The sequence below is a fragment of the Trichoderma camerunense genome (assembly GCF_050948025.1).
Source record: "Trichoderma camerunense strain CBS 138272 chromosome Unknown V8C40scaffold_4, whole genome shotgun sequence".
Lineage (NCBI taxonomy): Eukaryota > Fungi > Ascomycota > Sordariomycetes > Hypocreales > Hypocreaceae > Trichoderma > Trichoderma camerunense.
Window position 1 is genome coordinate 351,808 of NW_028145366.1, and position 23,417 is coordinate 375,224.

General features: G+C 48.0%; 8 protein-coding genes across 8 annotated transcripts; 3 read left to right on the forward strand and 5 right to left on the reverse strand.

The window, feature by feature from the left end:
- Window positions 1–52: 52 nt before the first annotated feature.
- V8C40DRAFT_236955 (serine hydrolase FSH) lies at window positions 53–1,222 on the reverse strand. Its single transcript, XM_083214155.1, has 2 exons — window positions 927–1,222; window positions 53–854 (listed from the first exon to the last, which is right to left on the reverse strand). The coding sequence occupies exons 1-2, from the start codon at window positions 1,063–1,065 to the stop codon at window positions 166–168; spliced, it is 828 nt and encodes a 275-aa protein (XP_083076036.1). The 5' UTR covers window positions 1,066–1,222; the 3' UTR covers window positions 53–165.
- A 4,469-nt stretch (window positions 1,223–5,691) lies between these two features.
- Window positions 5,692–11,051, forward strand: V8C40DRAFT_273199 (putative polyketide synthase; the record flags this gene model as incomplete). Its single annotated transcript, XM_083220451.1, has 9 exons — window positions 5,692–6,300; window positions 6,358–7,688; window positions 7,743–7,828; window positions 7,887–8,972; window positions 9,105–9,377; window positions 9,446–9,714; window positions 9,783–10,278; window positions 10,363–10,707; window positions 10,777–11,051. 9 exons carry the CDS (start codon window positions 5,692–5,694, stop codon window positions 11,049–11,051), a joined length of 4,770 nt encoding a protein of 1,589 aa, XP_083076037.1.
- Window positions 11,052–11,220: 169 nt separating this feature from the next.
- V8C40DRAFT_236958 (GNAT family N-acetyltransferase) lies at window positions 11,221–12,414 on the reverse strand. The gene is made up of 2 exons (XM_083214156.1): window positions 11,849–12,414; window positions 11,221–11,795 (listed from the first exon to the last, which is right to left on the reverse strand). Exons 1-2 carry the CDS (start codon window positions 12,153–12,155, stop codon window positions 11,389–11,391), a joined length of 714 nt encoding a protein of 237 aa, XP_083076038.1. The 5' UTR covers window positions 12,156–12,414; the 3' UTR covers window positions 11,221–11,388.
- A 612-nt stretch (window positions 12,415–13,026) lies between these two features.
- On the reverse strand, window positions 13,027–15,031 carry V8C40DRAFT_236962 (uncharacterized protein). The gene is made up of 4 exons (XM_083214157.1): window positions 14,383–15,031; window positions 14,230–14,334; window positions 13,944–14,177; window positions 13,027–13,872 (listed from the first exon to the last, which is right to left on the reverse strand). Exons 1-4 carry the CDS (start codon window positions 14,566–14,568, stop codon window positions 13,201–13,203), a joined length of 1,197 nt encoding a protein of 398 aa, XP_083076039.1. The 5' UTR covers window positions 14,569–15,031; the 3' UTR covers window positions 13,027–13,200.
- Window positions 15,032–15,548: 517 nt separating this feature from the next.
- On the forward strand, window positions 15,549–17,292 carry V8C40DRAFT_262991 (amino acid/polyamine transporter I; the record flags this gene model as incomplete). The annotated part of the gene is made up of 4 exons (XM_083219413.1): window positions 15,549–15,686; window positions 15,748–15,818; window positions 15,880–15,993; window positions 16,047–17,292. The coding sequence occupies 4 exons, from the start codon at window positions 15,549–15,551 to the stop codon at window positions 17,290–17,292; spliced, it is 1,569 nt and encodes a 522-aa protein (XP_083076040.1).
- Window positions 17,293–17,455: 163 nt separating this feature from the next.
- V8C40DRAFT_157762 (uncharacterized protein) lies at window positions 17,456–20,618 on the forward strand. The gene is made up of 4 exons (XM_083211399.1): window positions 17,456–18,176; window positions 18,234–19,020; window positions 19,080–20,472; window positions 20,541–20,618. The coding sequence occupies exons 1-4, from the start codon at window positions 17,854–17,856 to the stop codon at window positions 20,558–20,560; spliced, it is 2,523 nt and encodes an 840-aa protein (XP_083076041.1). The 5' UTR covers window positions 17,456–17,853; the 3' UTR covers window positions 20,561–20,618.
- Window positions 20,619–20,896: 278 nt separating this feature from the next.
- V8C40DRAFT_236970 (uncharacterized protein) lies at window positions 20,897–22,530 on the reverse strand. The gene has a single exon (XM_083214158.1). The coding sequence runs from the start codon at window positions 21,915–21,917 to the stop codon at window positions 21,102–21,104; it is 816 nt and encodes a 271-aa protein (XP_083076042.1). The 5' UTR covers window positions 21,918–22,530; the 3' UTR covers window positions 20,897–21,101.
- On the reverse strand, window positions 22,018–22,545 carry V8C40DRAFT_157807 (uncharacterized protein). Its single transcript, XM_083211400.1, has one exon. It carries the CDS (start codon window positions 22,397–22,399, stop codon window positions 22,118–22,120), a length of 282 nt encoding a protein of 93 aa, XP_083076043.1. The 5' UTR covers window positions 22,400–22,545; the 3' UTR covers window positions 22,018–22,117.
- Between the last annotated feature and the right edge of the window lie 872 nt (window positions 22,546–23,417).

Here is a 23,417-nt window from a genome sequence, read left to right on the forward strand (position 1 = left end):
TACGCATGCACGGTTAAACTAGTAAAACGAGCCATGTTACTCTACATATCTCCCTATCTATTTACATCGGTGGCCTGAGTTTTCTTATAGATCAACTGATACTAGCAAAGACCCTTTCTATTCCTATTATAGTATCTTTATGAAATCTTAAGTATGGAGAATCTCTTAGTAGCTAGAGAACATGATCCTATCGCATGCCCACTCCATCGCTTGGCACGTTTTCAAAATGGCCCCCTTCTCCTTGGGAGAGTGATGTCCTCCACCATGTGTTATAATCTTCCGGAGCTTCGGGTCGCAGAGCTGAGTGAATTTATGGCCCTGCTCATTATACTCGTCCTGGTCCCCAATCACATGGACGGTGGGGATATGTAGCATTCGTGCCTGAACATCTGGGTGGTATCGCAGGAGTAGCTCTACAGTTTGGGGGAGTCTGCTCAAATCGGTGTAGTCAAGTCTCTTCTTCTTTTTCTCGAACTCATCCATGATACCAGCTGTTTCAGGGTCACTGAGCCAGTCGTAGGTTTTGTTTGTCTCTTCGTCAAAGTCATGTCGTATCGCGGTTATGGTGTCCGGATCGGTGACTGTAACCCGAAGAGGGCCAGAGTCAAGACGAAAAGGCATTGTCGGGCAAATGAAGATTGCTGCCTTGAATGGGGGATCTGAGGGGTCCTTCTCCATTCCTGCCGCTATCACGGTCGCAGCTAGAGCTGCTCCATTCGAGAAGCCTAATATAGCGTCGAACGGTCCGTCTTCCTGGACAACGTCCATGATCATATCGACTGCGTCTTGCACCGCCTGAGGGGTAGGATCGTCATAGTAGCATAGGTACGGCCCGGGGAAATACTCAGAAACACCTACAAGCAACACGTACTGTGTTAGATCTGTCTCTACCTAAGTAACTTTCTACGAGATTAGTCTTCTCTTACCGGGAGCTGGTTGCGCTTCTACTTCGCCATCAAGAAATTCGAATTCCCATTCAGAAGGGAGCCGAGACCGGAGTGTTGTAAGCTGTGACTCAAGGATTTTGGAATTTGTTCCCAGACCATGGAGACAAAGTATACGCATTGTGACTTTATCCTTTGTTGGAAAACAGCCTTGGTGTAGAATCAGGGAGTCGTCAGCCTCGACAAGTGGGCGAATGCAAAGAAGCCTTGGTATGCGAAAAAAAATAAAGAAAATGTAAGAAAACGTATAATGCCTCTATGAAAATACAGAATAGAGCTATAAAAAAAAGGAAGAAAAGATTGGGCCACAGACTTTTTTCGGACTTTTCGGTATCTCGCATAATACCGTACCCAGTTATACAAGCAGGTCGTTGGTGCTAATGCTGAGCGTTTTCATGGTATGCCATTTCCTTTTTCCATTGGAGGAGAAACACAATTAGTAAACTCTTGGCTGCCTGTTAGTTTGGACAAGCTCAACAGAAACTTCTCAAAACAGTATAGTATGTTGAATAATGTCCTGCGGTGAGACCAACAACACCCCGTAAGCATACTATCAACAAGGAGAGCATTAAGATCCATAGAATAGGACCTCGGAAACTACCTAGCAGGTTGACCAGGTAGTAAGCCGGTCACTTAATAGACCCCTACTTCTCCAGCAAAAGAGGCGGGTCAGAGCAGCCGGCTTAGTCAACCCGCCAGGTAGAGTGGGACTTGTTGCAATTGGAAACAAATAGTTCCAGGAGTAAATTGCTACAACTACTGTATTAGGAATGTAGATTCTGCACTTAGACTATTTGAAGATCATTGCAGAAAGGCACTAATGTATGTATACCTCCCCTGTATGATATGATTCCTGTCAGCTGTGGCATGCGTACCTTGGGGTCATGACAATCTATGCCCGATTATTCTTGTATGTAATCGTAAATATCTAGGTCGATAGTGGGGGGATATGATCTTATACTATTGCCCAACTATATACAAAAACTAACAAGGTGATTAAAATTGTCGTCTAGGTAGCTGGCAAACGTGTTTCATCACATCCACCCATGTATCCGGTCCCATCTTTCTAGATAGCCAAGAGTGTTTCAATCTTCCATACTTAACACGTCAAGCTGAAAACTGTAACATAATGTTGGTCATTGATTTCCCAAAATAGTGATAGATCACAGACCCCTATTAGCTATCAGGGGAGGGGGTCTATGTTGCTCGCTTAATCTTCTGGGTACGAGTACTGGGCTATGTATGCATGTAAACTGATTAGGCCACATGGGTGACAGACGTCAGCTCCAAAGTTGCAGAAAATGATCCGATGATTATGGGCATTGGTATGTATAGTAAATGCGGCTCTCCGTAAGATGGTGGATGTGTCGGCGTCTTATTTCTCTCAGTGAGGATAAGCAACAGCTTGAGGCAATTGTCATTAAGCTAGGTATATAATAGAACAGAGGCCCCCAGCTACATGTTTTACTACAAATTATACCCGAATTTATATAATTTTGACACAGCCTTGAGCTAGCTTCAGTCCTTTTCCTGTTGTCCTGTTGTAAATCCACTACCATGGACGCAAACGCGATTCTGAAACAGGACGCCTCCATGCCAATTGCCATTGTTGGCATGGGAGGCAGATTCCCAGTGAAGCTACTAACCCGGACAAGCTCTGGGACATGGTCTCGAAGGGACGAAATGCCCTTTCAGAAGTACCAAAGGATCGATTTAATATCGAGGCTTTCTATCACCCCTCCGCTGAGCGCCATGGCTCAATGAATGTCAGGGGAGGAAATTTCCTAAAGGAAGACATCGCTAGATTCGATGCTCCTTTCTTCTCTATCACAGCCAAGGAGGCACATGCCATGGATCCACAACAACGGTTAGCTCTGGAGCTATCGTATGAAGGACTTGAGAATGGTGAGAATTCCATTAGCACTAAAGCTTGTGACAGAGAAGTTAACTTTGAGTAGCTGGTATTAGCATTGAGGAGATTGCGGGATCCAACATGTCCTGCTATATGGCTTCATTCACAAAAGATTATACAGGCATGAGAGGTAGGCTATCTGGCCCAAGTTACTACCTATTTATCATTTGAAAGCTAACACTCAATTAGGCCATGATGCTGAAGATATTCCGTAAGATAAATACTGAAGTGTTTTTATTTTTCAATACTGACAGTCCTCCTAGTCTATACGAAGGAACTGGCAATGGCGCTGCCTTAATCTCCAACCGTGTCTCATGGTTCCTTGATATCAAAGGACCCAGCCTCAGTTTGGACACAGCGTGTTCATCTTCGCTTGTAGCCCTTCATCTTGCTTGCCAGAGCATTCGGGCGGGAGAATCAACCTCTGTAAGTGTGCCTCATCATTGGAAAATATACTCTTTGCTCATTCAGTCCAGGCAATTGTCGGAGGTACCAATATTATTTTGATGCCAGAGATGCAAAACGCCATGACATCACTCCATTTCCTCAGTCCAGACTCCAAGTCCATGTCGTTTGATCACAAGGCAAATGGCTATGCCCGAGGAGAAGGTGCAGCTGTTGTCATATTAAAACCTCTTGCAGACGCACTGCGAGACGGTAACGTTATCAGAGCCGTCATCCGAGGTACTGGTGTAAATCAGGATGGTAGAACTCCTGGTAAGTCAAATCTCTGCAACCGACTACCATGTGTATGTAAGGGTCTAACCGCAAAATAGGTATTACTGTGCCATCTTCAAAGGCACAAGAGGAACTGATACGTGTTACATATGCCTCTGCTGGGCTGGACTTTAAGCAGACTGGCTACTTCGAAGCACACGGTACAGGTATGTATAGCCCGCCTTAATCTGTCTCGCGGCTCAATTCTTTCTAACCATGTGAAGGAACTCCTGTTGGTGATCCTCTGGAATGCGCCGCTATTGCTGCTACCTTTGGTCAAGTAAGACCAGAGTCAGACCCTCTCCTAATAGGCTCAGTGAAAACAAATATCGGCCACATGGAGGGAGCTGCTGGTCTTGCCGGCCTGGTCAAAGCCGTCTATGCCTTAGAGAGAGGACAAGTGCCACCGAATCTCTGGTTCGAAAAGGCAAACCCTCGCATTCCTTTGGCAAAATGGAAACTAAAGGTTCCCACAGAGCTTACCCCATGGCCTACTGAGGGTGTCCGCAGAGCCAGTGTCAACTCATTCGGTTATGGTGGTACCAATGCTCACTGTATCATCGATGACGCTTTCCACTACCTCGACTCCCGGGGATTGAAGGGTTTCCACAACACCATTTCTGAGACACCAGCTATCCCTAAAGCCCTGCCATCTACAACTCCGGCGACCGACCCGCTGCCTCAGCTTCTTGTCTGGTCTTCACCCGAACAGAAGGGAGCTGACCGCACTGCAACTAGTCTGGCATCATATGTCAAGTCTCTCAGCGTCTCACCGGCAGAAGAGAGCGCCTTGCTCGGAAGACTATCATTTACACTATCTAATAAGCGTAGCAAGTTCCCATGGAAATCATTTGGCATTGCTTCCACCCTTCAAGAGGCCATTGACGCTTTTGAGCAGCCAAGGAAACCTGAACGGTCTGCCGAACAGCCTACCGTCGCTTTTGCCTTCACTGGTCAAGGTGCTCAGTGGTATGCTATGGGTCGTGACTTGTTCAAATACCCGGTGTTTAGAGAGTCAATTCAAGCCGCGGCTTCATCATTGAAGCAACTTGGCTGTGAATGGGACCTTGTCGGTGAGTTGAACGCTATTTACCAACTGAAGATGCAATCAATATGCTAACGACTATACAGAGGAGCTCAATGCGACTGCGGAGAAATCGCGTATCAATGACCCGGCTCTCAGCCAGCCTGCCTGTACGGCTTTGCAGGTGGCTCTCGTAGACCTTCTCAGCAGCTGGGGCGTGAAGCCATCCGTCGTAGTGGGCCACTCCAGCGGAGAAATTGCTGTAAGAATTATCTTGCTTCCTATCTGTAGAAATGTTTCTAACGTGCATATAGGCTGCCTATGCAAAGCGAGCCATTAGCCGGGAATCGGCTTGGAAAGTTGCATACTTCCGTGGTCTCCTTTCTAGCACCATCAAGAAAGAAGGCGCTATGCTTGCGGCTGGCCTTGGCTATGCGGATGCCCAGGCTCTCGTTGATCAGGTCACGGACGGTGATTTGGTCGTTGCCTGTATTAACAGTCCATCTAGTGTTACACTCTCTGGTGATATCTCTGCCATCTCTCAAGCCCAAGCTTTGCTGGAAGAGAGGAAGGTGTTCAACAGGAAGCTTATAGTGAAGACGGCTTACCATTCTCCTCACATGAAGGCTATCGAAGCATCATATTTGAAGTCGATTAGCGATATCTCACTAGCGACAGATGATACCAGCGTGCGGATGTTCTCGTCTGTGACAGGAGAGATCATCGAAGCCGCTGAGCTTGCTAAACCATCATACTGGGTCTCCAACTTGGTAAATCCGGTCAAGTTCAACCAATCATTGCAAGCGGCAATCAAGCACAACCCAACTAAAAGACGAACGACGAAGAACACTGGTGGAATTAACCTCATTGTTGAAGTTGGACCTCATGCCGCTCTCCAAGGGCCGATCCGACAAGTTTTATCAGTTGAAGAGACCAAGAAGCTCAATATCCTTTATGTCTCACTCCTCAAGCGCGATAGCAGCGCCAGTCTAACCGCGATTGAAGCCATGGGAACTTTGTTCCAACGTGGCTATGCAGTGGATGTTGCTCAGGTTAACAACTCTAGCAAAGATACGTCAGCAGCTCTTGTTGATATGCCTCCGTTTGCTTGGAACCATAGCACGAAATACTGGTACGAATCTCCCATCTCTCGCGCTTACCGATTGCGAGACATGCCGAGGCACGACCTTGTTGGAGCCAGAGACGAATACTCCAGCGAGCAACAGCCTAGCTGGCGCAATTATCTCCGAGTTTCCGAAATCCCATGGTTGGAGCATCATCAAGTCCAGTCGTCAATCTTGTATCCCTTTGCGGGTATGATCGTTATGGCCGTCGAGGCGTCACGCCAGGTGGCCGATAAGACGAAGGAGATTGAGGGCTTTCAACTGCGAGACATCTCGGCTGGTGCGGCCATGATCATTCCAGCTGACGAGGCCGTTGAGTCAAAAATTCAACTTCGTCCTTGGCGCGCAGGCTCAAGGCTTCCCGATTGGACTTGGAACGAGTTCACCATCTCCTGCCGAGATCGCCAAGGAGCCTGGACACAACACTGTTCGGGTTTAATTCAAGTCAAGTATAAGACGACGGTGAACCCTACTTTTACGAACGAAGACGCCGCCCGAGCCAAGAAGTTCAGAGAGGAATATCAGCAAATCACAGATGCTGGATTGGATATTGAGGATCCAGCTGACGTCTACGCTTCGGTATGTTTATACAGTATGCCATCTGCCCATTTGACCAGTTACTAACTATTATAATAGCTCGCTGAACTCGGCTTGCAATGGGGCCCATCTTTCAAGTCACTGGTCCATATCGGTTCAGGGCACTACCAGGCTCAATGCGCTATCGAAGTCCCAGACACGAAGTCTTTTATGCCTGAGAACTTTGAGCATGACCATATCATTCACCCTGCGACGCTCGATGGTATCGTACAGATGATTGTGCCTGCCTGCTCACCTCGGGGAGCACTTGTTGATAGAGCCAAGATCCCTCGCTTCGTTGAGAGTGTCTACATCTCAAGCAAGGTGGCGAGCAAGAAGCCTGGTGACAAGCTTTACGGTTACTCTCGCTCTACAGCGCACGGTTTCCAGGAGTCCGTCGGTACCATTGTCGCTTCTGATGGCGACTGGGAAGAGCCTCTCGTTGTGTTTGAAGGGTGCAGAGTCATCACGCTCGAGACCATGACAGAGGGCATTGCGTCCTCTTCCGCTGCAACTAAGTCGATTAAGAAGCTGGGAGCGTGTACACACTGGGGGCCTGACATTGAAGAGCTCACTGCTGATGGTTTGAAGGCCTTCCTCTCCCCCTTCGCCGAATTATATCCTGATCCGGAGTACGAAACAATCTACGATCTCGAATTAGCTTGTTTAATTATATGCAAGAGAGTCCTTCGAAAGTTTACTGCAGAAGACTCGAAGACGTTTGCACCGCATCATCGTCTGTTCTATGAGTACATGCAGCACCAATACGACCTTGCTGTCGAAGGCAAGCTCAACTGCCAGAGCTCCCCCATCAAGAAGATTGACTGGTTGAACACCACCGAGGAATTTGATGCGGCCTTACTCGAGAAGGTTTCTAACGAGTCTGTGGACGGAAAGATGCTGGTTCGCGTCGCCTATGCGATGAATGAGATCCTCACCGGCGCAATTGAGCCTCTGCAGGTTCTCCGTGAAGGCGACTTGCTGACTTCATATTACCGGAATGTCATTGGTGTTGAAAAGGTTAATCCGGTCCTTGAAGAATACGTGAGGCAAATCTCTCACAAGAGACCACTTCGCGTCTTGGAGGTTGGCGCAGGTACCGGAGCAACCACAAAGCTGGTTCTGACGACCCTTGGGAAGCGCGATGATGCCGCCGCCAGGCTGAAGTTGTACACGTTCACTGACATCAGCAGCGGATACTTTGAACCTGCTGCCAAGGACTTTAGTGAATACGCCGAGTTCTTGGAATACAAGATTCTCAACATCGAGAAGGATCCCGCAGAGCAAGGGTTCCCTGTCGGCCAATACGATATTGTCATTGCAAACAACGTTATTCACGCTTGTTCGTCTATCGACAGATGTTTGGCGCACTGCCGTAGCATGCTCAGACCGTGAGTACTTACCATATAATTCTTCGTGAGCTAGAGCTAACTTTCGATTTACAGTGGCGGAGTTTTGCTCCTGGGTGAGCTGACCACAACGATGGCTCGTGTTCCGATGATCTTCGGAACACTTCCCGGATGGTGGCTTGGTAAGTCGCACATATAGTGTAATGTTTAGACTTTTAATCCCGACTAACAACTGTGCAGGTGAGAACGATAACCGGAAATGGGGCCCAAGACTCACAGAAAGTGAATGGGACGTTTACCTGCGCCGGCACGGATTCGGTGGACTGCATGTGTCCTTCCGAGATGATAGCAGAGAAGATGTTTACCAGTCTTCCCTCATTTTCTCCGTGGCTGTAGAGACCACGTCTCCCCCGCTGCCCAAGAATGCCGTCGTCGTCAAGCCAGCAGTCGCTGACCCCGTTGTCGATGCGATGGCATCAAAGTTGTCGAAGCTGCTAGATAAGGAGGGTGTTCAAGTCGAAGTAGTTTCGCTAAAGGACGTCGACTCTACTGATTTCAGTGGCAAAGCATGCATTGTTGCAGTGGAGTCGAACAAACCTCTGCTTCATGAAATCAAGGGTGAGGACTGGGAGTCCGCCAAGAAGGCAGTTCTTGGATCAAGAAGCACTCTGTGGCTCACTAATGGTGGTACCATGGAATGTACCACTCCTGAGTCCAGTCTTATTGTTGGACTTTCCAGAACTATTCGAGGAGAAAATCCCGGATTGCAGTTCACATCCCTTGATCTTGATCCCAAGGAATCCATCGACTCCGACACCACTTGCGCGATTATCAGCCAGATCTTCAAGTCCAAGGCTGATCCTTCAAATGCGGAATGGGAGTATGCTCTACGCAATAAGCTGCTCAATGTGCCTCGTCTATACCCCGACCACGAGGTGAGCAACCTCTTCGAGACCAACGCAGAGGATCCCCCTGCAGTGAAGTTGCCTTTCAATCAGCCGGGCCGTGCTCTTGCGCTCGAGATCAAAGTACCTGGAATGTTGGATACCTTCCAGTTTACAGACTGTGACGAATACCCGCTGCCACTTGGTGACCGAGAGGTCGAAATCAAGGTCAAGGCTGTGGGTATGAACTTCCACGACGTCATGATTGCCATGGGCCAAATCCAGGACACCAACTTGGGTGTTGAGTGCAGTGGTGTCGTCACTCGTATTGGAAAGTCCGTCACCCAATGGAAGGAGGGCGACAGGGTCATGACATTCCGTCTGGGAACTTACCGCACATATATCCGCAACCCGGAGGAGATGTTCCAGAGAATGCCTGACGGTATGTCATTCGAAGAAGGTGGATCAATCGTCTCTATCTATGGAACAGCCGTCTACTCGCTGTTTGACGTCGCCCGTCTGCAGAAGGGTGAAAGCGTCCTTATCCACTCCGCCGCAGGTGGTTTCGGTCAAGGAGCTATCATCATCTCCCAGTATATCGGCGCCGAGATCTTCGTAACTGTTTCAACCGAGTTCAAGAAGCGTTTCTTAATGGAGACGTATGGTATCCGTGAGGATCACATATTCAACAGCAGAGATCATAGCTTTGCCGCCGGTATTAAGCGTATGACTAACGGTAAGGGCGTCGACGTCGTCTTGAACTCTCTTGCTGGAGAGGGACTACGGCAAAGTTGGCTGTGTGTCGCGCCTTTTGGTCGGTTTATTGAGCTGGGCAAGCGAGATATTAGTAAGTCTCAAATCCTATTCTTTTATGACAAGCATGGATAATGTGGAGAGATTCTGACTATTGATTAGCCGGTAACACGGGCCTGGACATGACGCCTTTCCTACATAACATCAGCTTCTCTGGCGTGAACATGCTGTCTGTGTACAGAGAGAATGTTCCACTGCTCAGCAGAATCTTAGCAGACGTGATGAAATACTGGGCCATGGGTGTTACAAAACTCGTCACGCCTCTTAAGGTTATGAACTTTTCCCAGATCGAAGAAGCGTTCCGAATTATGCAGACAGGAAAGCACATCGGAAAGATGGTATTGGCCGCTAATGATGATGACATTGTTCCGGTAAGATATTTCTTTATAATTAACTGGCACGGTTAGAATTGGGAAGGATGCTAACAACAGAGAAACAGATTGTCCCTCCTAAGAAGAAAGAATTCACTCTGTCTTCAAACGCCACTTATATAATCCCTGGTGGTCTTGGTGGTCTCGGACGATCACTTGCAATGTGGATGGCCTCAAAGGGTGCTCGCTACCTTGCCTTTACGTCTCGCTCAGGCGCAAGCAAGCCAGAGGCAAAGGCACTCCTGGATGAATTGGCAAAGATCAATGTCCAGAGCAAGGCTTTCGCAAGCGACATCAGCAATGAAGCCGAACTCACCAGAGTGCTGCAAGAGATTAAATCTGCCAACTTCCCCGCCATTCGCGGAGTCATTACCTTCGCCATGCAATTGCAAGATGTCTTTTTTGAGAACATGACCGTTGAAGAGTTTCACACTGCCGTCCGACCCAAAGTCCAAGTCACAAGAAACTTGCACCAACAGCTGCCCAAAGACCTTGACTTCTTCATCTGTATGTCCTCTGTTGGAGGTATTGTAGGATCCAGAGGACAAGGAAACTACAACGCCGGTAAGTTTAATCTTTTGTTACATTGAAGAGATTTTCATAGGGATAGAAAATAAGCAGACAACTAACATGGCATCTCAATCACAGGAAACACATACCAAGATGCTGTCGCTCGCCACCGCCGTTCCCTTGGACTTAAAGGAACAAGTATCGACCTTGGTCTTGTCTTGGGCGTCGGTTGGGCTGCTGTTCACGGTGAGGCATTGGGCTATCTTAACTCTGGCGCAATGGCTGGTCTTAAGGAAACTGAGGTGCTGGATGTTATAGAGGCAGGCATGGCTGGCTTGCTGCCGGAGGCTGAGAACACTGTTGGCCTGACTACAGGAGGCATGCTTAAGCAGGGTGGCTATGAAGAGCTGTACTGGCACAGCGAGCGCCGTTTCGGTCCAGTAAGTGTCTACGACACACAGGATAACGGCACTGCTGGTTCCGGCGAGCCCGACAGATCCGAAGAGCTACGCACAGCTCTAGGTGCGGCACAGAACCTAGATGAAGCTGGAGCCGCTGTTTGCGTAGCGCTGATGCGAAAGCTGGCCAAGGCCATGATGATGGACGAAGCGGATCTCGACTCTGGTCGCCCTGCGAATGCGTATGGCGTTGACAGTCTTGTGGCGGTGGAGATCCGAGCTTGGGTGTTCAAGACCGTCAAGAGTGACATCTCTGTGTTCGACATCTTGAGCAATGCTCCACTGGCTACGCTGGCTGGGCTTATTGCTTCTAAGTCGTCATATGTGCCTATTGCGATTCGTGGTGAAGGAGTTTCGTTGGAGAAGTGAGATGTCATTAGATGGGGGAGTGGAATAAACTAAATACATAAACTTAGTGTTAATATCTCAGCTTCCTATAGGATCATACAAGATGCGCTCGTATTATTCTGTCCGCAACGACTGCTCTTGTGAATCTTTGATGAAAAAGGATATATGGAATGCGGCCTCGACTTTCACAAGATTGGACTCGGTCGGTGTCCGACATCTAATATTAATGCCGTTAATACTCGTGAATGCATGTACATCATAATACATACTCTGTTGGTAAATTACAAATAACCAACGAAGATAATACTTAAAGAATAATGGCTGGGATCAATATATACATATAGGCAGCATGGGTGTGCTATGAGTCCGTCTTGGGCCATTTCCAATATATATTGGCACCCTCAACACCTGCCAATGGATTTCCTTCACCATGTGTGGCGTTTCCGTGCTGCTCTTCAAATCCACATTTCATGTAAAATCCATCTTTGCCCAGAGCACTAACTACAGACGCGCAGACTCCCTCAGCTTCAGCTTGCTTGAGGCCCCATTGCGTCAGTTTCCGACCTATGTTTTGGCCCTGGAAATCCGGTCGCACTGCCAATCCTTCAAGATACCATGATTCAGCACGCTTCCCGCTCCAGATTGCGTCGAAATAAGGGTACGATCGCTCCACAATGTTCTCCTGCACAGGGTCACTTGCACGACTGGGCCACAACCAAGCATGAATTGTCATGGCAATAGACGACAGAGGCTTCAGCAAATTCCCTAGGCCAGTAACTTAGTTTCTATGAATAGATGGAATTCCAGAGTATGCTCACGAGGATCCAAGTACGATCGTTCCAACTTCTTGCCACCATCGCCCAATCTGGCCCATTGCGCAATGCCGGTGATAACCTCACGACCAGTCTCATCTTTATTCACGGCAACCAGCCATCGCCAGCGACGGTCCCAAAAGTTGACGCGAGCCCGCCGCAGCCAGTACAAGTGCACATCGTCCGGATACTGGTTTCGATGAGGGTGGATGAGCTGGCCGAACAAATTATCTTCCCAGAATGCTTTTGCCATCACGCGGGCAATTTCAGGTAACTCTGAGTAGCGCGCATCGCGCAACACAATCTCGGACATGTTGTGCCACAAGAAATGAGAGATGACAAGACTATGCAATGTGTTGAGCAAGAAGAATAGAAGGCGACCAATAAACCGACCAGCGACTACAAATTGTGAAACTTGGGGTGACTGCGAATACGAAGACTCTGGACGCTTTGTGACAAGGAGTGCTACCGTGTTCGACTGCTTCGCAACGAAACCCAAATTTGTCACATATATCCCTGTATATCGATCTTACCTGGTTAGCAAACACGGCTGAGAGCTGCTTCTAGTAGGCTTCTCAGTTTCTTAGCCACGAACGCCTCACATGTTCCCACAAGGATCCTCGTATGGTTCATGTACATTTCAGGTGACTCTTCTGGACCGTCGTACCAGCATGAAACGCCACAAGTGTGCGAACCAGAACTAATGAGTTTAGTATGCGGTAGCGCTGGCGGGGCGGCCCTACTTCCCGCTGTCTACTAACGTCGCCATCCACCTCGAGGATAAGCATTAGTGAAGAGAAAATGAACTTTTTTACGAGCTCGGGTTTCGATGTAACTCAATGTGAGATAGTGTATGCACGCTCGGCATTAATTCGCTTTGCCTAAGATGCCGTTGAATCCCCCGATGCCGTAAAGTGTTATTAATTTGTCTGCTGTGCTGTTCAGAGTAAAGCATGCTCTTTTGCTGCCACAGTTTTCGTTGATGGTTTTGCACTGCTGACAGGGGCCGGGACTGTGACGAGGCTGGTTGTATGCAAACTACAGCAGACTACGGCAAACTCACGTTGTGATCCGATTGGCTCGGCATCAAATACCCTTGCCATCCGTTTGCTGAATTCTGACGGCTCCGGTATGCTGTTGGCCGGCCCATGCTTAACGTAACTTCTTGATAGGTTCGTTGAAAATCCCTCACACCACGGTTCCTTTCCGCGTTTTTTTCCCGACGATTTCCACATGTCAAGAATTTATAGCGTATATACATCCGAAGGGACTGGACTTTGACCGAAGATTCGTTGGAGTTGGGAGACCAATGATTCTGTTACAGAATTTTATCTAGCGCTCTTTCCATGAACGAATAATTACAAAGAGCTGGCGCCCGCCGATTGATGGTCCTCATGCGTAACCTTCCATGCCACCTCCTTGATGATTATCATATCTCGACTGCCGGTTCTGGACCTTTCCTCATCTGACAGGTTCTCACGGCTATCCCTGCCGAAGTGATGGGCCATGGCAGCAGTTTGATTCGGAACTTGATCCGGCCTCCAGTTGTGAGGTCGACCGCGGGCCTCGCTGTCAGACTGATCACGGATCCATACAGAGGTCGATGCCCCTGCAGCTGAAGTGGCCTTGGACCGGCTATTCTCAAGTGAGCGAAGTGGATACGCGTTGCTTGACCCGTACACGCTTGAATCGTAGGCAAGTGGAAAGCCCAGGCCTATGGAGAAGGATTTGAGAAAATTCTTCATGTTTGGTACTGTGGCAGTAATGAGAGACCAGACAATCATGGTCTGTTGAAAGAGGAGGCTGTTTGTGACAGCAAATTGAGGCTCGGCCGAGGTCGGGTACTTGCTGAAATACGCCAGATGAATGGCTGAAAAGGCGATAAGTGGTAGGCGGAATGAGAAAGCCAAGGCGACCTGACACTTGCGAGAGAACGACATGTTAACGCTCCAGGAGACCCATACAATAAGAAGCCAAGTGAGGATCTCAGTTAGGATGTCAATCGCAGTGATCACAGCCCAGCGTGCATTCTAAGCGCAACTCCCAGGTTAGGCATCTGCATGAAATCTCGACGAGTCGCAACACGATTCTTCTTTCGTACCTGGTTGGGACATTGTTTAACATTATCCACAGTCAACAATGCGCCAGAGCGGCAGTTGATGAGGAATGCTAAAGATGAGCCTATTCCCCATGCCGAACTAAGAACCATAAGTCCAATACAGAACGGTTTGCTCTTCCCAGTCTTGGAGTCAATGATTCGAAGGATAAGAGCCAGGACGGAGCATTTGGCGAGGCTCAAGGTTATAAGACAGAGAATCACGGCCGCGATAACGGACTGTAAGTAGATGTGTTAGTTGCTGAAACTTGTCACATTACACGAGGCTTACTTTTGAGGACGTCGCCCATTGTTCCGGTGCCGTGATAGAGTTGAACTTGCCGAGGCCATTGTTTAAGCCAACAAACATTGCGATGGCTTGGGCTATATGAAAGACCTAATTGATGGTCAACTTCATTATCAAATAGGGGATCAGGTTTCTTACTGTCGCGAAAGCAAGCAGTAGATCATCAAACCCAAACATCCGGTACTTGATGTACACTCGCGTCATGGCACCAAGAAACCCATATATTAGCGATAAGATTGTCACGATCCATAACTGCCCTGAATGATCGTTGAAGGTAACGCGTGAGAACTGGAAAGAATCATCGTTCGATGTTTCTGGATCCATGAGTGAGGAAGACCTGTAGGTCTAGCTCAAGAGAAACAATGACTTGATAGCATCGAAGAATGGGGTCTTCGCAAGAGATAACGAATGCCTATTAAGTGCTTGTTTTTACACTCGCAGCGTAACGGCAGCCAGAGCCCCGATCCTGACAGATGGATGGGCGTGTGGTGTGGGTTCCAGGCCGCAAGACCCTGAATCCAGGCTAATTACAACGTAGCCAACAGCTTATCCTCGTACCAGACAGAAAAAACTGGTACCGAGTAAGCCTCTCAGCTTGAGACCAGGGGCTGGAGGTTTTTTTCCTTGGTGATGTGATTCGGTCAGATTTCATCACCTACCTGCATTAACAAAGCTACGAATACTCCGTGCTCGTACATACTTCGAACAAACCATGTCCTTGCCTGCGACGCAAATCCTTCCATCCTTGGGGATGCAGTCTCAGACCTTTACAATACATGTATAGACTATTTATTTTTGGAAATAATTGGTCAGGTAGCAAGACATAGCCCTGAGCTAGTTTTCTATCACTCCACAGTTGGCAGTTCAATACTCCATAATCCGTACGGGTTCACCGAAATATTGGCTAATCTTTGTGGACCGTATGATTTCTTTCCATCTCTGTACCTGAAAGACAGTGCCAGCAGCTGCATTACACTGGAGTTCCCTGCACTCCACAAGGTAGGGATTAGACAAGGCACGACCAACACGCATGCACCAGGCCATGTCGGGGGACTCAAGCCGATGAGCGCTATTCCCAATGTAATTGAAATGGTAGGATACAAGTACTTCGCATTGCTCCCATGTTTGCAACTGTCTGGCCATGCGTGTCTACTGTATGCATCCTCCCTCCTGCATCATCCATGGAACACTAGCTGCAGATTTTAAATTATATTTCTTTCTTTTCTTTTTCTTCCCCCTTTGTTTTGTTGTGGCCTTTTCAGCGAAACCACTTTCTCCCAAAGTGGTTCCAAACCACCGCAAAAATGGTAGTTGACGATAAAGAAATTCCTGAGGTCAATGATGCTACCATTGGCCTCAACGACGGCGATGTTGATGAGAAGAGAGGAAACGCAGCCGATCGCGCCGACATGTACCGCATGGGCAAGGTACAGGAAATGAGGGTTCGTGCCAGTTGACTTTCAGGCTTTATCTCGTCGAGTTTTCTAATGCAACATCTAATAGAGAAATTTTCGCTTCTTGTCCATATTTGGCTTTTCTATGATTCTAATGGCTTCATGGGAGTTCTCTTTAAGGTAAATTGGGGTTTAAAGATGCTATGACAGTTGGGTTACTAAGTGATATTTTGATTCAAAGTGTGTCTACAATCGGCCTTGTTAATGGCGGAACTGCCGGTTTCATCTGGATGTTCTTCGTTTGCTGGATGGGCTTCCTCTTGGTGAACACGACAATGGCTGAAATGGCTTCAATGTGAGTCAATTCCAGTCCATATATTGTTACACTTTTGACTTAACTTCCTTCAGGGCTCCAACGACTGGAGGACAGTATCACTGGGTATCTGAATTTGCGCCGCCGCAATATCAGAAATTCATCAGTTACCTGATGGGGTGGATGTGTGTACTTGGCTGGCAGACATCTTGTGCCTCCTCGGCATTCATTGCTGGCACGCAGATTCAAGGCCTTATTGTCTTGAACAACCCTGATTATGTCCCCAAACCGTGGCACGGTACTCTACTCACCGTGGCCGTTGCTGCTTTCTCGGTGCTCTTCAATACTGTCCTTGCCAGAAAGCTACCACTGATCGACGCGTTAATCCTTGTGATTCACATCTTTGCCTTTTTTGGCATCCTGGTTACTCTCTGGGTTCTTTCACCCAGAGCAGATGCCAAAGCGGTCTTCACAGAGTTCAGTGACGGCGGAGGCTGGGGCAGCGTGGGAGGCTCAACCCTCGTGGGCATTCTTGCAGGAATTTTACCACTGCTAGGTGCAGATGCTGCTGTCCACATGTCCGAAGAGTTGCGCGATGCTGGCCGCGCTCTGCCACGCTCCATGATCACGACGACTATCTTCAATGGCGCTTTTGGATGGATTATGGTAATTACATTTTCCTTCTGCATAGGCGACCTGTATGAAGTCATCGAGTCGCCAACTGGTTATCCCTTTATGCAAGTCTTTTACAACTCGACAAAGTCAACGGCCAGCGCTACCGCGATGTCGGTGTTTATCGTTGCCATGACTGTGTTCTCCAATCTTACTATGGTAGCTACGGCATCGCGTCAACTGTTTGCGTTTGCACGAGACCAAGCTGTTCCTTTCAGCCCTTGGTTTTCAAAGATAAAAACAGGATGGGATGTGCCGCTCAATGCCATTTTGACGACTTTCCTCATCTCAAGTCTTCTTTCTCTCATCAACATCGGTTCGGCTGTCGCACTGAACTCCATCACTTCCTTGGCAACAACGTCACTTCTATCCAGCTACATCGTCTCTACTGGCTGTATGATCTGGCGACGAATGACGAATAGTCCGCTTCTACCATCCAAGTTTAGTTTGGGCCGATGGGGTCTCACCATAAACATTGCTTCCGAGGCTTTTCTTCTTCTTATTTTCGTCTTAGCATTTATGCCTAGCAACCCGAAGCCGACAGCAGCTCAGATGAACTGGAACATTGTGATTTACGGTGGTGTAACACTGTTTTCCTTGATATACTATTTCCTTCGTGGAACTCATCGATATAAGGGTCCGGTTGCTTATGTCAGGGCACTTCAATAGTAAAAAGCAGCAGCACGGTGAGTTGTATTGAACTCAGACAGGCCTCTACCTGTATAATTACGAAATGAAACACTTTACTATTAAACATTCTGTTTATTTGTGTTACAATATCGGCAGCGTATCTTCCGTATCCAAAAGGGTAAATATACGTATAGCCTCTATTAATACATAATAATTAACAGCCTAATAGTCACATAATGGAACATAATTGGCGCGCATGCTATTGTTAGAGGTGCGATCCACATTTCGGACATAAAACAATTATCCTATTTATTAAACTCCTTGCTCATACTCATTTTTGAAGGTAATACAACATCAGATAATTGCGTGGCAGCCGAAAAGGGTATATACAAAATGTTGTCGCATACTGCACATAGATTAGGCAATAGCATCTCTCCAAAGCAAAACCCATATTGTTGCCCTCAAAATTCCCGACTGTTTAAATAGTATATAAGAGTACGATGTCTCCCTAAGGGAAAAGATTGTGGCCGGGCTCAAACCTTTTCACTTTCAGAGACTTGACTGTGCGGAAGTTCTCATATATCTTGGTCATATACGATCATGAAGTGCCTTCGAGTACTCGCTCTCTTCCTTGGGGCGGCTATTCCCGCTCAGGCCGCATTTACATGGAAGAATGTCAAAATTGGTGGCGGCGGTGGCTTTGTTCCTGGCATAATCTTCCATCCCAAGACCAAAGGCGTGGCCTATGCCCGAACAGACATTGGTGGCCTTTATCGCTTGAATTCTGATGATTCCTGGACCCCAATCACAGATGGCATTGCTAACGATGCCGGTTGGCACAACTGGGGCATCGACGCTGTCGCTCTGGATCCGCAGAATGATCAGAAGATATATGCTGCAGTCGGCATGTATACCAACAGCTGGTTTGTGAAGCTCCATTGAACATACTTCTAGAGTTGACAACTCTGACACATCATCAGGGATCCCAACAATGGAGCTATTATTCGCTCTTCAGACCGTGGTGCCACCTGGTCTTTCAGTAACTTGACATTCAAAGTCGGAGGCAACATGCCAGGACGTGGTGCAGGAGAGCGGCTGGCCGTAGACCCAGCCAATTCCAATATCATTTACTTTGGAGCTCGATCTGGAAACGGTCTTTGGAAGTCTACTGATGCTGGCGTTACCTTTTCAAAGGTTACATCATTTACGGCAACGGGCACATACGCGGCAGACCCGACTGATCCCAACGGTTACAATAACGACAAACAGGGCCTTATGTGGGTAACTTTTGACTCAACAAGCGCCACCAGCGGAGGCGCGACTTCTCGCATCTTTGTTGGCACAGCTGATAATATCACTGCCTCGGTTTACGTGAGCACGAATGCCGGTTCCACGTGGACGGCAGTTCCTGGGCAGCCAGGAACATATTTTCCTCACAAAGCCAAGCTTCAGCCTACGGAAAAGGCTTTGTATCTGACATACTCCGATGGCACAGGACCATATGATGGCACGCTCGGGTCAGTATGGAGGTACGACATCACCGCTGGAACCTGGAAAGACATTACTCCAGTTAGTGGATCAGATCTCTATTTCGGTTTTGGTGGTCTCGGCGTCGATATCCAAAAACCAGGCACTCTGGTTGTCGCTTCACTAAACTCATGGTGGCCGGATGCCCAACTGTTCCGTTCCACAGACTCAGGAACGACATGGAGTCCTATTTGGCAGTGGGCTAGCTATCCTTCAATGACTTATTATTATGGCATCTCAGTAAGCCAGAATTCATGGTTTGGATCCTCCAAGACGCTTATTACTGACCTGATTCCCAGACTCCAAAAGCCCCATGGATTAAGAATGACTTCATTGATGTAACTAGTGAATCGCCATCCGATGGACTAATCAAGCGCCTTGGCTGGATGATTGAGTCACTTGAGATTGACCCGACGGATAGTAACCACTGGCTCTATGGCACCGGTATGACCATACTCGGTGGCCATGATTTGGTCAGTTGGGACACGAAACACAATGTGACAATCCAGTCGCTTGCGGATGGCATTGAAGAGTTTGCTATCCAGGGTCTAGCATCTGCACCTGGTGGCAGCGAGCTCTTGGTGGCGCTTGGAGACGAGAATGGTTACACATTTACAAGCCCCAATAACCTTGGTACTTCACCGCAAAACGTCTGGAATACGCCAACGTGGGCAACGTCGACAAGCGTTGACTTCGCAGGCAACTCAGTCAAAAATGTTGTCCGTGTTGGTAACACTGCCGGCACGCAGCAAGTTGCAACTTCATCTGATGGCGGCGTGACTTGGAGCATTGACTACGGTGCTGACACTTCTACGAATGGCGGCACTGTCGCTTATTCTGCCGACGCGGATACGATTCTCTGGTCAACAGGCTCCTCTGGCGTGAAGCGCTCGCAGTACCAGGGCAGCTTTACTACGGTCTCCAGCTTGCCCGCTACTGCTGTCATCGCCTCGGATAAGAAGACCAACACCCTCTTTTATGCTGGATATTCATCCACTTTCTATGTTAGCAAAGACACTGGCAGCACCTTTACAGCTGGGCCGAAGTTGGGCAGTGCCACTTCCATTCGGGATATTATTGCTCATCCGACAACCGCGGGCACTGTATATGTCTCAACTGACGTGGGCATCTTCCGTTCAACCGACTCGGGCACAACCTTTACCCTCATCTCTACGGCCGTAACAAACGTTTACCAGATTGCCCTCGGCGTTGGTTCCGGTTCAAACTGGAACTTATACGCCCTCGGTACAGGCTCAGCTGGTGCCCGTCTTTATGCAAGCGCAGATAATGGCGCAACCTGGACTGATATTCAAGGCAGTACTCAGGGTTTCGGTGCTATCGATGGCGTCAAACTCGCTGGCAGCGCCAGCACAGCTGGACAAGTTTACGTAGGCACCAATGGTCGAGGTGTCTTTTATGCTCAGGGAACGATTAGCGGTGGTAACGGCGGAAGCTCCTCTTCATCCAGCGCCTCGAGCAGGTCTAGCACCACCACCTCCAGCCGTACCACACTCTCCTCTTCAACTATCTCGACTACTCGGACGTCTGTTGTGACTTCGACAACTCGCACCAGCTCGTCGGCCAGCCCTTCAGGCACAGGTCTTGCCCAGCACTACGCTCAGTGTGGAGGTACCGGCTGGACTGGCCCGACGCAGTGTGTTTCGCCATGGACGTGTCAGAAGCAGAATGACTGTGAGTAATTTTGCGTTTCTACAACGTTGCCATCATCAACGATAGATTTACTAATTTGATGCGTATAGTTTATTACCAATGCGTTTAAGGCGTTTAAACACTTTGGACTTGTATATTAAATGATGACGACAATCAATCGCTGACACCGCGTATAGCCACTTGGCAAATTGATGTAAAATTTACTAGTTACAATAGCAGACAGCTCATTCAAGAGCGAATTGTAGCATTTTGATCGACGATTCCAGACTATCAGACCATTGATTTAATGCAACTGAGTTTAGTTGGGACGAATTGCGCATTCTGCGATACCTCTCCATTCCTCTTTCCCACCCCCTCCAACAAAGAAGAAGCCTTGCGTTTCGCGGGAGCATAATGCCACTACCATTGCCAAATGTGAAGAATCAATGAACTTCTTTTAATCCATTAGTAACTCGTGAAAGATAACAATGTTAAACTAGTGCCTGCTATTCCCAGCTACCACGCAGAACAAAGCCAAATCTCGAATCAAACCGAACATTTCCATGAAAACTCCAAAGATAACCGACATAGAAGGTTTAGAAGCTTCTAGTTCCATCTTAAGATTAAGCAAATCATAAAATTCGTCCATTTCCCGACCCCACTCCCATCATTCAACTTTTCACCGCTGCCGGTGGCGGTGTGGCGATCTCATCCGTAGATTGAGCTACTCTGGTAGCCGCCTTATGCACGATAGACCTTATCGGGCTGCTTCGCGATTTTTGCTGAGACTGATACGAGTAATTCCCTCCAAATCGAGATCGAATCCCAGGACCTTTTGCCTCTAGATCCGCCTTGGCTTGGTTGTACATGTCTTCAATAATGAACACTTCCTCTTGGGCGTCAAGTGTGCAGTCTATTAAACAAAGCTCTCGCTCGCGTTGCTCAATATGCTCACGAAGCTCTCTCCATTGGTTCTCTTGGATTTTGAACCGATCAGGAAGGCCAGATCCTTTGAGATAAGTCAATATCCCCGCCATGATTGTGCCCATGGCGCCGAGTCCAGTAACCGCATGGCGAGAGCCATCAGCAGCTCCAATTGCCGTTAACGAGGCGCCAACGATGATTTGCGCTCCGAGGCAAAAGTTTATAATGATGTGGAAGATTTTATAGCTCTTGGCTGCCTTTTGCTCTGCTTCGACCACCCGAAAGTACAGGCCAATGTTGGGTGCCGCTCGTCTGGCGTGGCCGGTGCTTGACAGCGCAGGCACAGTGTCTATGCCCGTCAGGGAACGAAATGCGAGAAGCTTGTCATTTGGCGGAATTAGTGCTTCGTGATCAGTCTTGACTATTGTGACTCGTTTCCCGTTACTGTTTGTCTCTTGAACTGCCGGGTCCTCATTCGGAGGATAGCCTCGCTCCTCTCTGTCTGCAGGCACAAGATCTCCCAGATCCATAGAACGCGCAGCTTGGACGATTTTTCGAAACATGGCGTCCTAGATACGCGGAGATCAAGACTGAAGGACAGGATATGAAAGAGAAAACCGGTGAGCAGCAGTGAAGAAGAAGAAGCGGTAACAATGACCCAGTTGCGTTTCCACGGGATCTGTGGATACAGATCTATCTTCGGAGGCTTTTTGAAGCTAAGAAAGGAAGCGATTATAGTCCACAGGAGATCTTCGGGCCTAGATCAAATTATGGGAAGACATGACAAAGATGTTTGGGCCTCCCTCCCTCGCTGCCTTACACAACCCACCACTCCATGCAACTTCTCCTGCCTTATGCAGTATGTCGTAGGCAAGGGAGCCATTGCCGCCTGCAAGGGACTCAATTTGGTCCTCTCAGGACACGGGCCGCGCCCATTTATAAATCTGATAAGCTCGTCGCTAACTGAATTGAGATTCGCATAATAAAATGCAAGACATGATTCGGCGAAAAGCAGGTGGCAGCTGATACAGCAACCCCGCTTCATGTGCGGCTGAACTCATTCGTGGATTAAAAGGAGGATCTGCACCTTGTAAAGCGATGAAAGATTGCCGAAGCTGAACTGTCTGGTGTGGCAGACAAAAGAAAAGAGATTGTGAAGGGGATACGTCCGATTGGAGTCGTGGTTGATGATAAAAGATAGAGGATGCCAATAAGGTAAAGCGTACACGGAGTTAGAATGAGCGTTGCTTCATAAGCATAGTTGCTATTTAACGTCCTTATCTGTGCTGTCGCCTGCCGGTCATCATTGGCATGCTGACAGTTGAGATTTTCCGTTTCCTACTCGTTTTTTTCCGTCTCTGAGCTGGCGATGTCGCTCTCTATATATTTTTTGCTCCGTGAATGTTCCATTCTGCAATAATCCGTTAACTCATAATTACCGGGTAGCCAATTTTTTGTGATGAAATAAACACATCTACGTCCTCCCTCTTGATTTGCTAATTGAGCTGCAGACCAGTCGTTACAGGCAGTCCTTTTACAAAAAGAATTCTTTGAGCGCAATGTAATTATTTGGACATTCCTGTCATTCGTATGGTTGAGAAGTTGCTTGCCTGTGAAAGTCAGCAACTAGCGTCATAATTACTTGAGCAAGAGGTCTCTTTTACGCTCCATCTCAGTATATGAAATCCCACGAGCAGAGTGTCTGATCATTCGATCATATAATGGGTATGTATTACATAGAGCAATCAATTTTTCTACGTTTTATTAGAGGATTATTATTCACGTGCTGCATGGTCATGGCTGATGTATACTGAAGATGCCTACAGGTTCTTTTACTCTCTTGGTCATGCGCAGTGTTAGCTTGTCACCTTTGTCAGTATAACGAGTTCGATGTAACCACAAGCAGATTTCTTCATTTAAAGACATGGTTTAGTAATTACAAGGCATTTATGCCGAAATAAAGGCGTATTCTAGAAAGGTCACGTAGTTTTGACAACTTCTCCACCATGGCATACCGTCATAAGCTAGTACTCTCTTGCGGCGGAATCCGCCCTCATCAGACT

Coding starts and splice junctions, on each gene's coding strand:
- V8C40DRAFT_236955 (XM_083214155.1), bottom strand. CDS start 1,065: ATGCGTATACTTTGTCTCCATGGTCTGGGAACAAATTCCAAAATCCTT. Junction 855..926: donor AGAAGCGCAACCAGCTCCCG/GTAAGAGAAGAC, acceptor TGTTGCTTGTAG/GTGTTTCTGAGTATTTCCCC.
- V8C40DRAFT_157762 (XM_083211399.1), top strand. CDS start 17,854: ATGAAGTGCCTTCGAGTACTCGCTCTCTTCCTTGGGGCGGCTATTCCC. Junction 18,177..18,233: donor GGCATGTATACCAACAGCTG/GTTTGTGAAGCT, acceptor ACACATCATCAG/GGATCCCAACAATGGAGCTA. Junction 20,473..20,540: donor GTGTCAGAAGCAGAATGACT/GTGAGTAATTTT, acceptor TGATGCGTATAG/TTTATTACCAATGCGTTTAA.
- V8C40DRAFT_236958 (XM_083214156.1), bottom strand. CDS start 12,155: ATGTCCGAGATTGTGTTGCGCGATGCGCGCTACTCAGAGTTACCTGAA. Junction 11,796..11,848: donor ACGATCGTACTTGGATCCTC/GTGAGCATACTC, acceptor TTACTGGCCTAG/GGAATTTGCTGAAGCCTCTG.
- V8C40DRAFT_157807 (XM_083211400.1), bottom strand. CDS start 22,399: ATGAAGCGGGGTTGCTGTATCAGCTGCCACCTGCTTTTCGCCGAATCA.
- V8C40DRAFT_236962 (XM_083214157.1), bottom strand. CDS start 14,568: ATGGATCCAGAAACATCGAACGATGATTCTTTCCAGTTCTCACGCGTT. Junction 14,178..14,229: donor AATGGGCGACGTCCTCAAAA/GTAAGCCTCGTG, acceptor ATCTACTTACAG/TCCGTTATCGCGGCCGTGAT. Junction 13,873..13,943: donor TTAAACAATGTCCCAACCAG/GTACGAAAGAAG, acceptor AGTTGCGCTTAG/AATGCACGCTGGGCTGTGAT.
- V8C40DRAFT_236970 (XM_083214158.1), bottom strand. CDS start 21,917: ATGTTTCGAAAAATCGTCCAAGCTGCGCGTTCTATGGATCTGGGAGAT.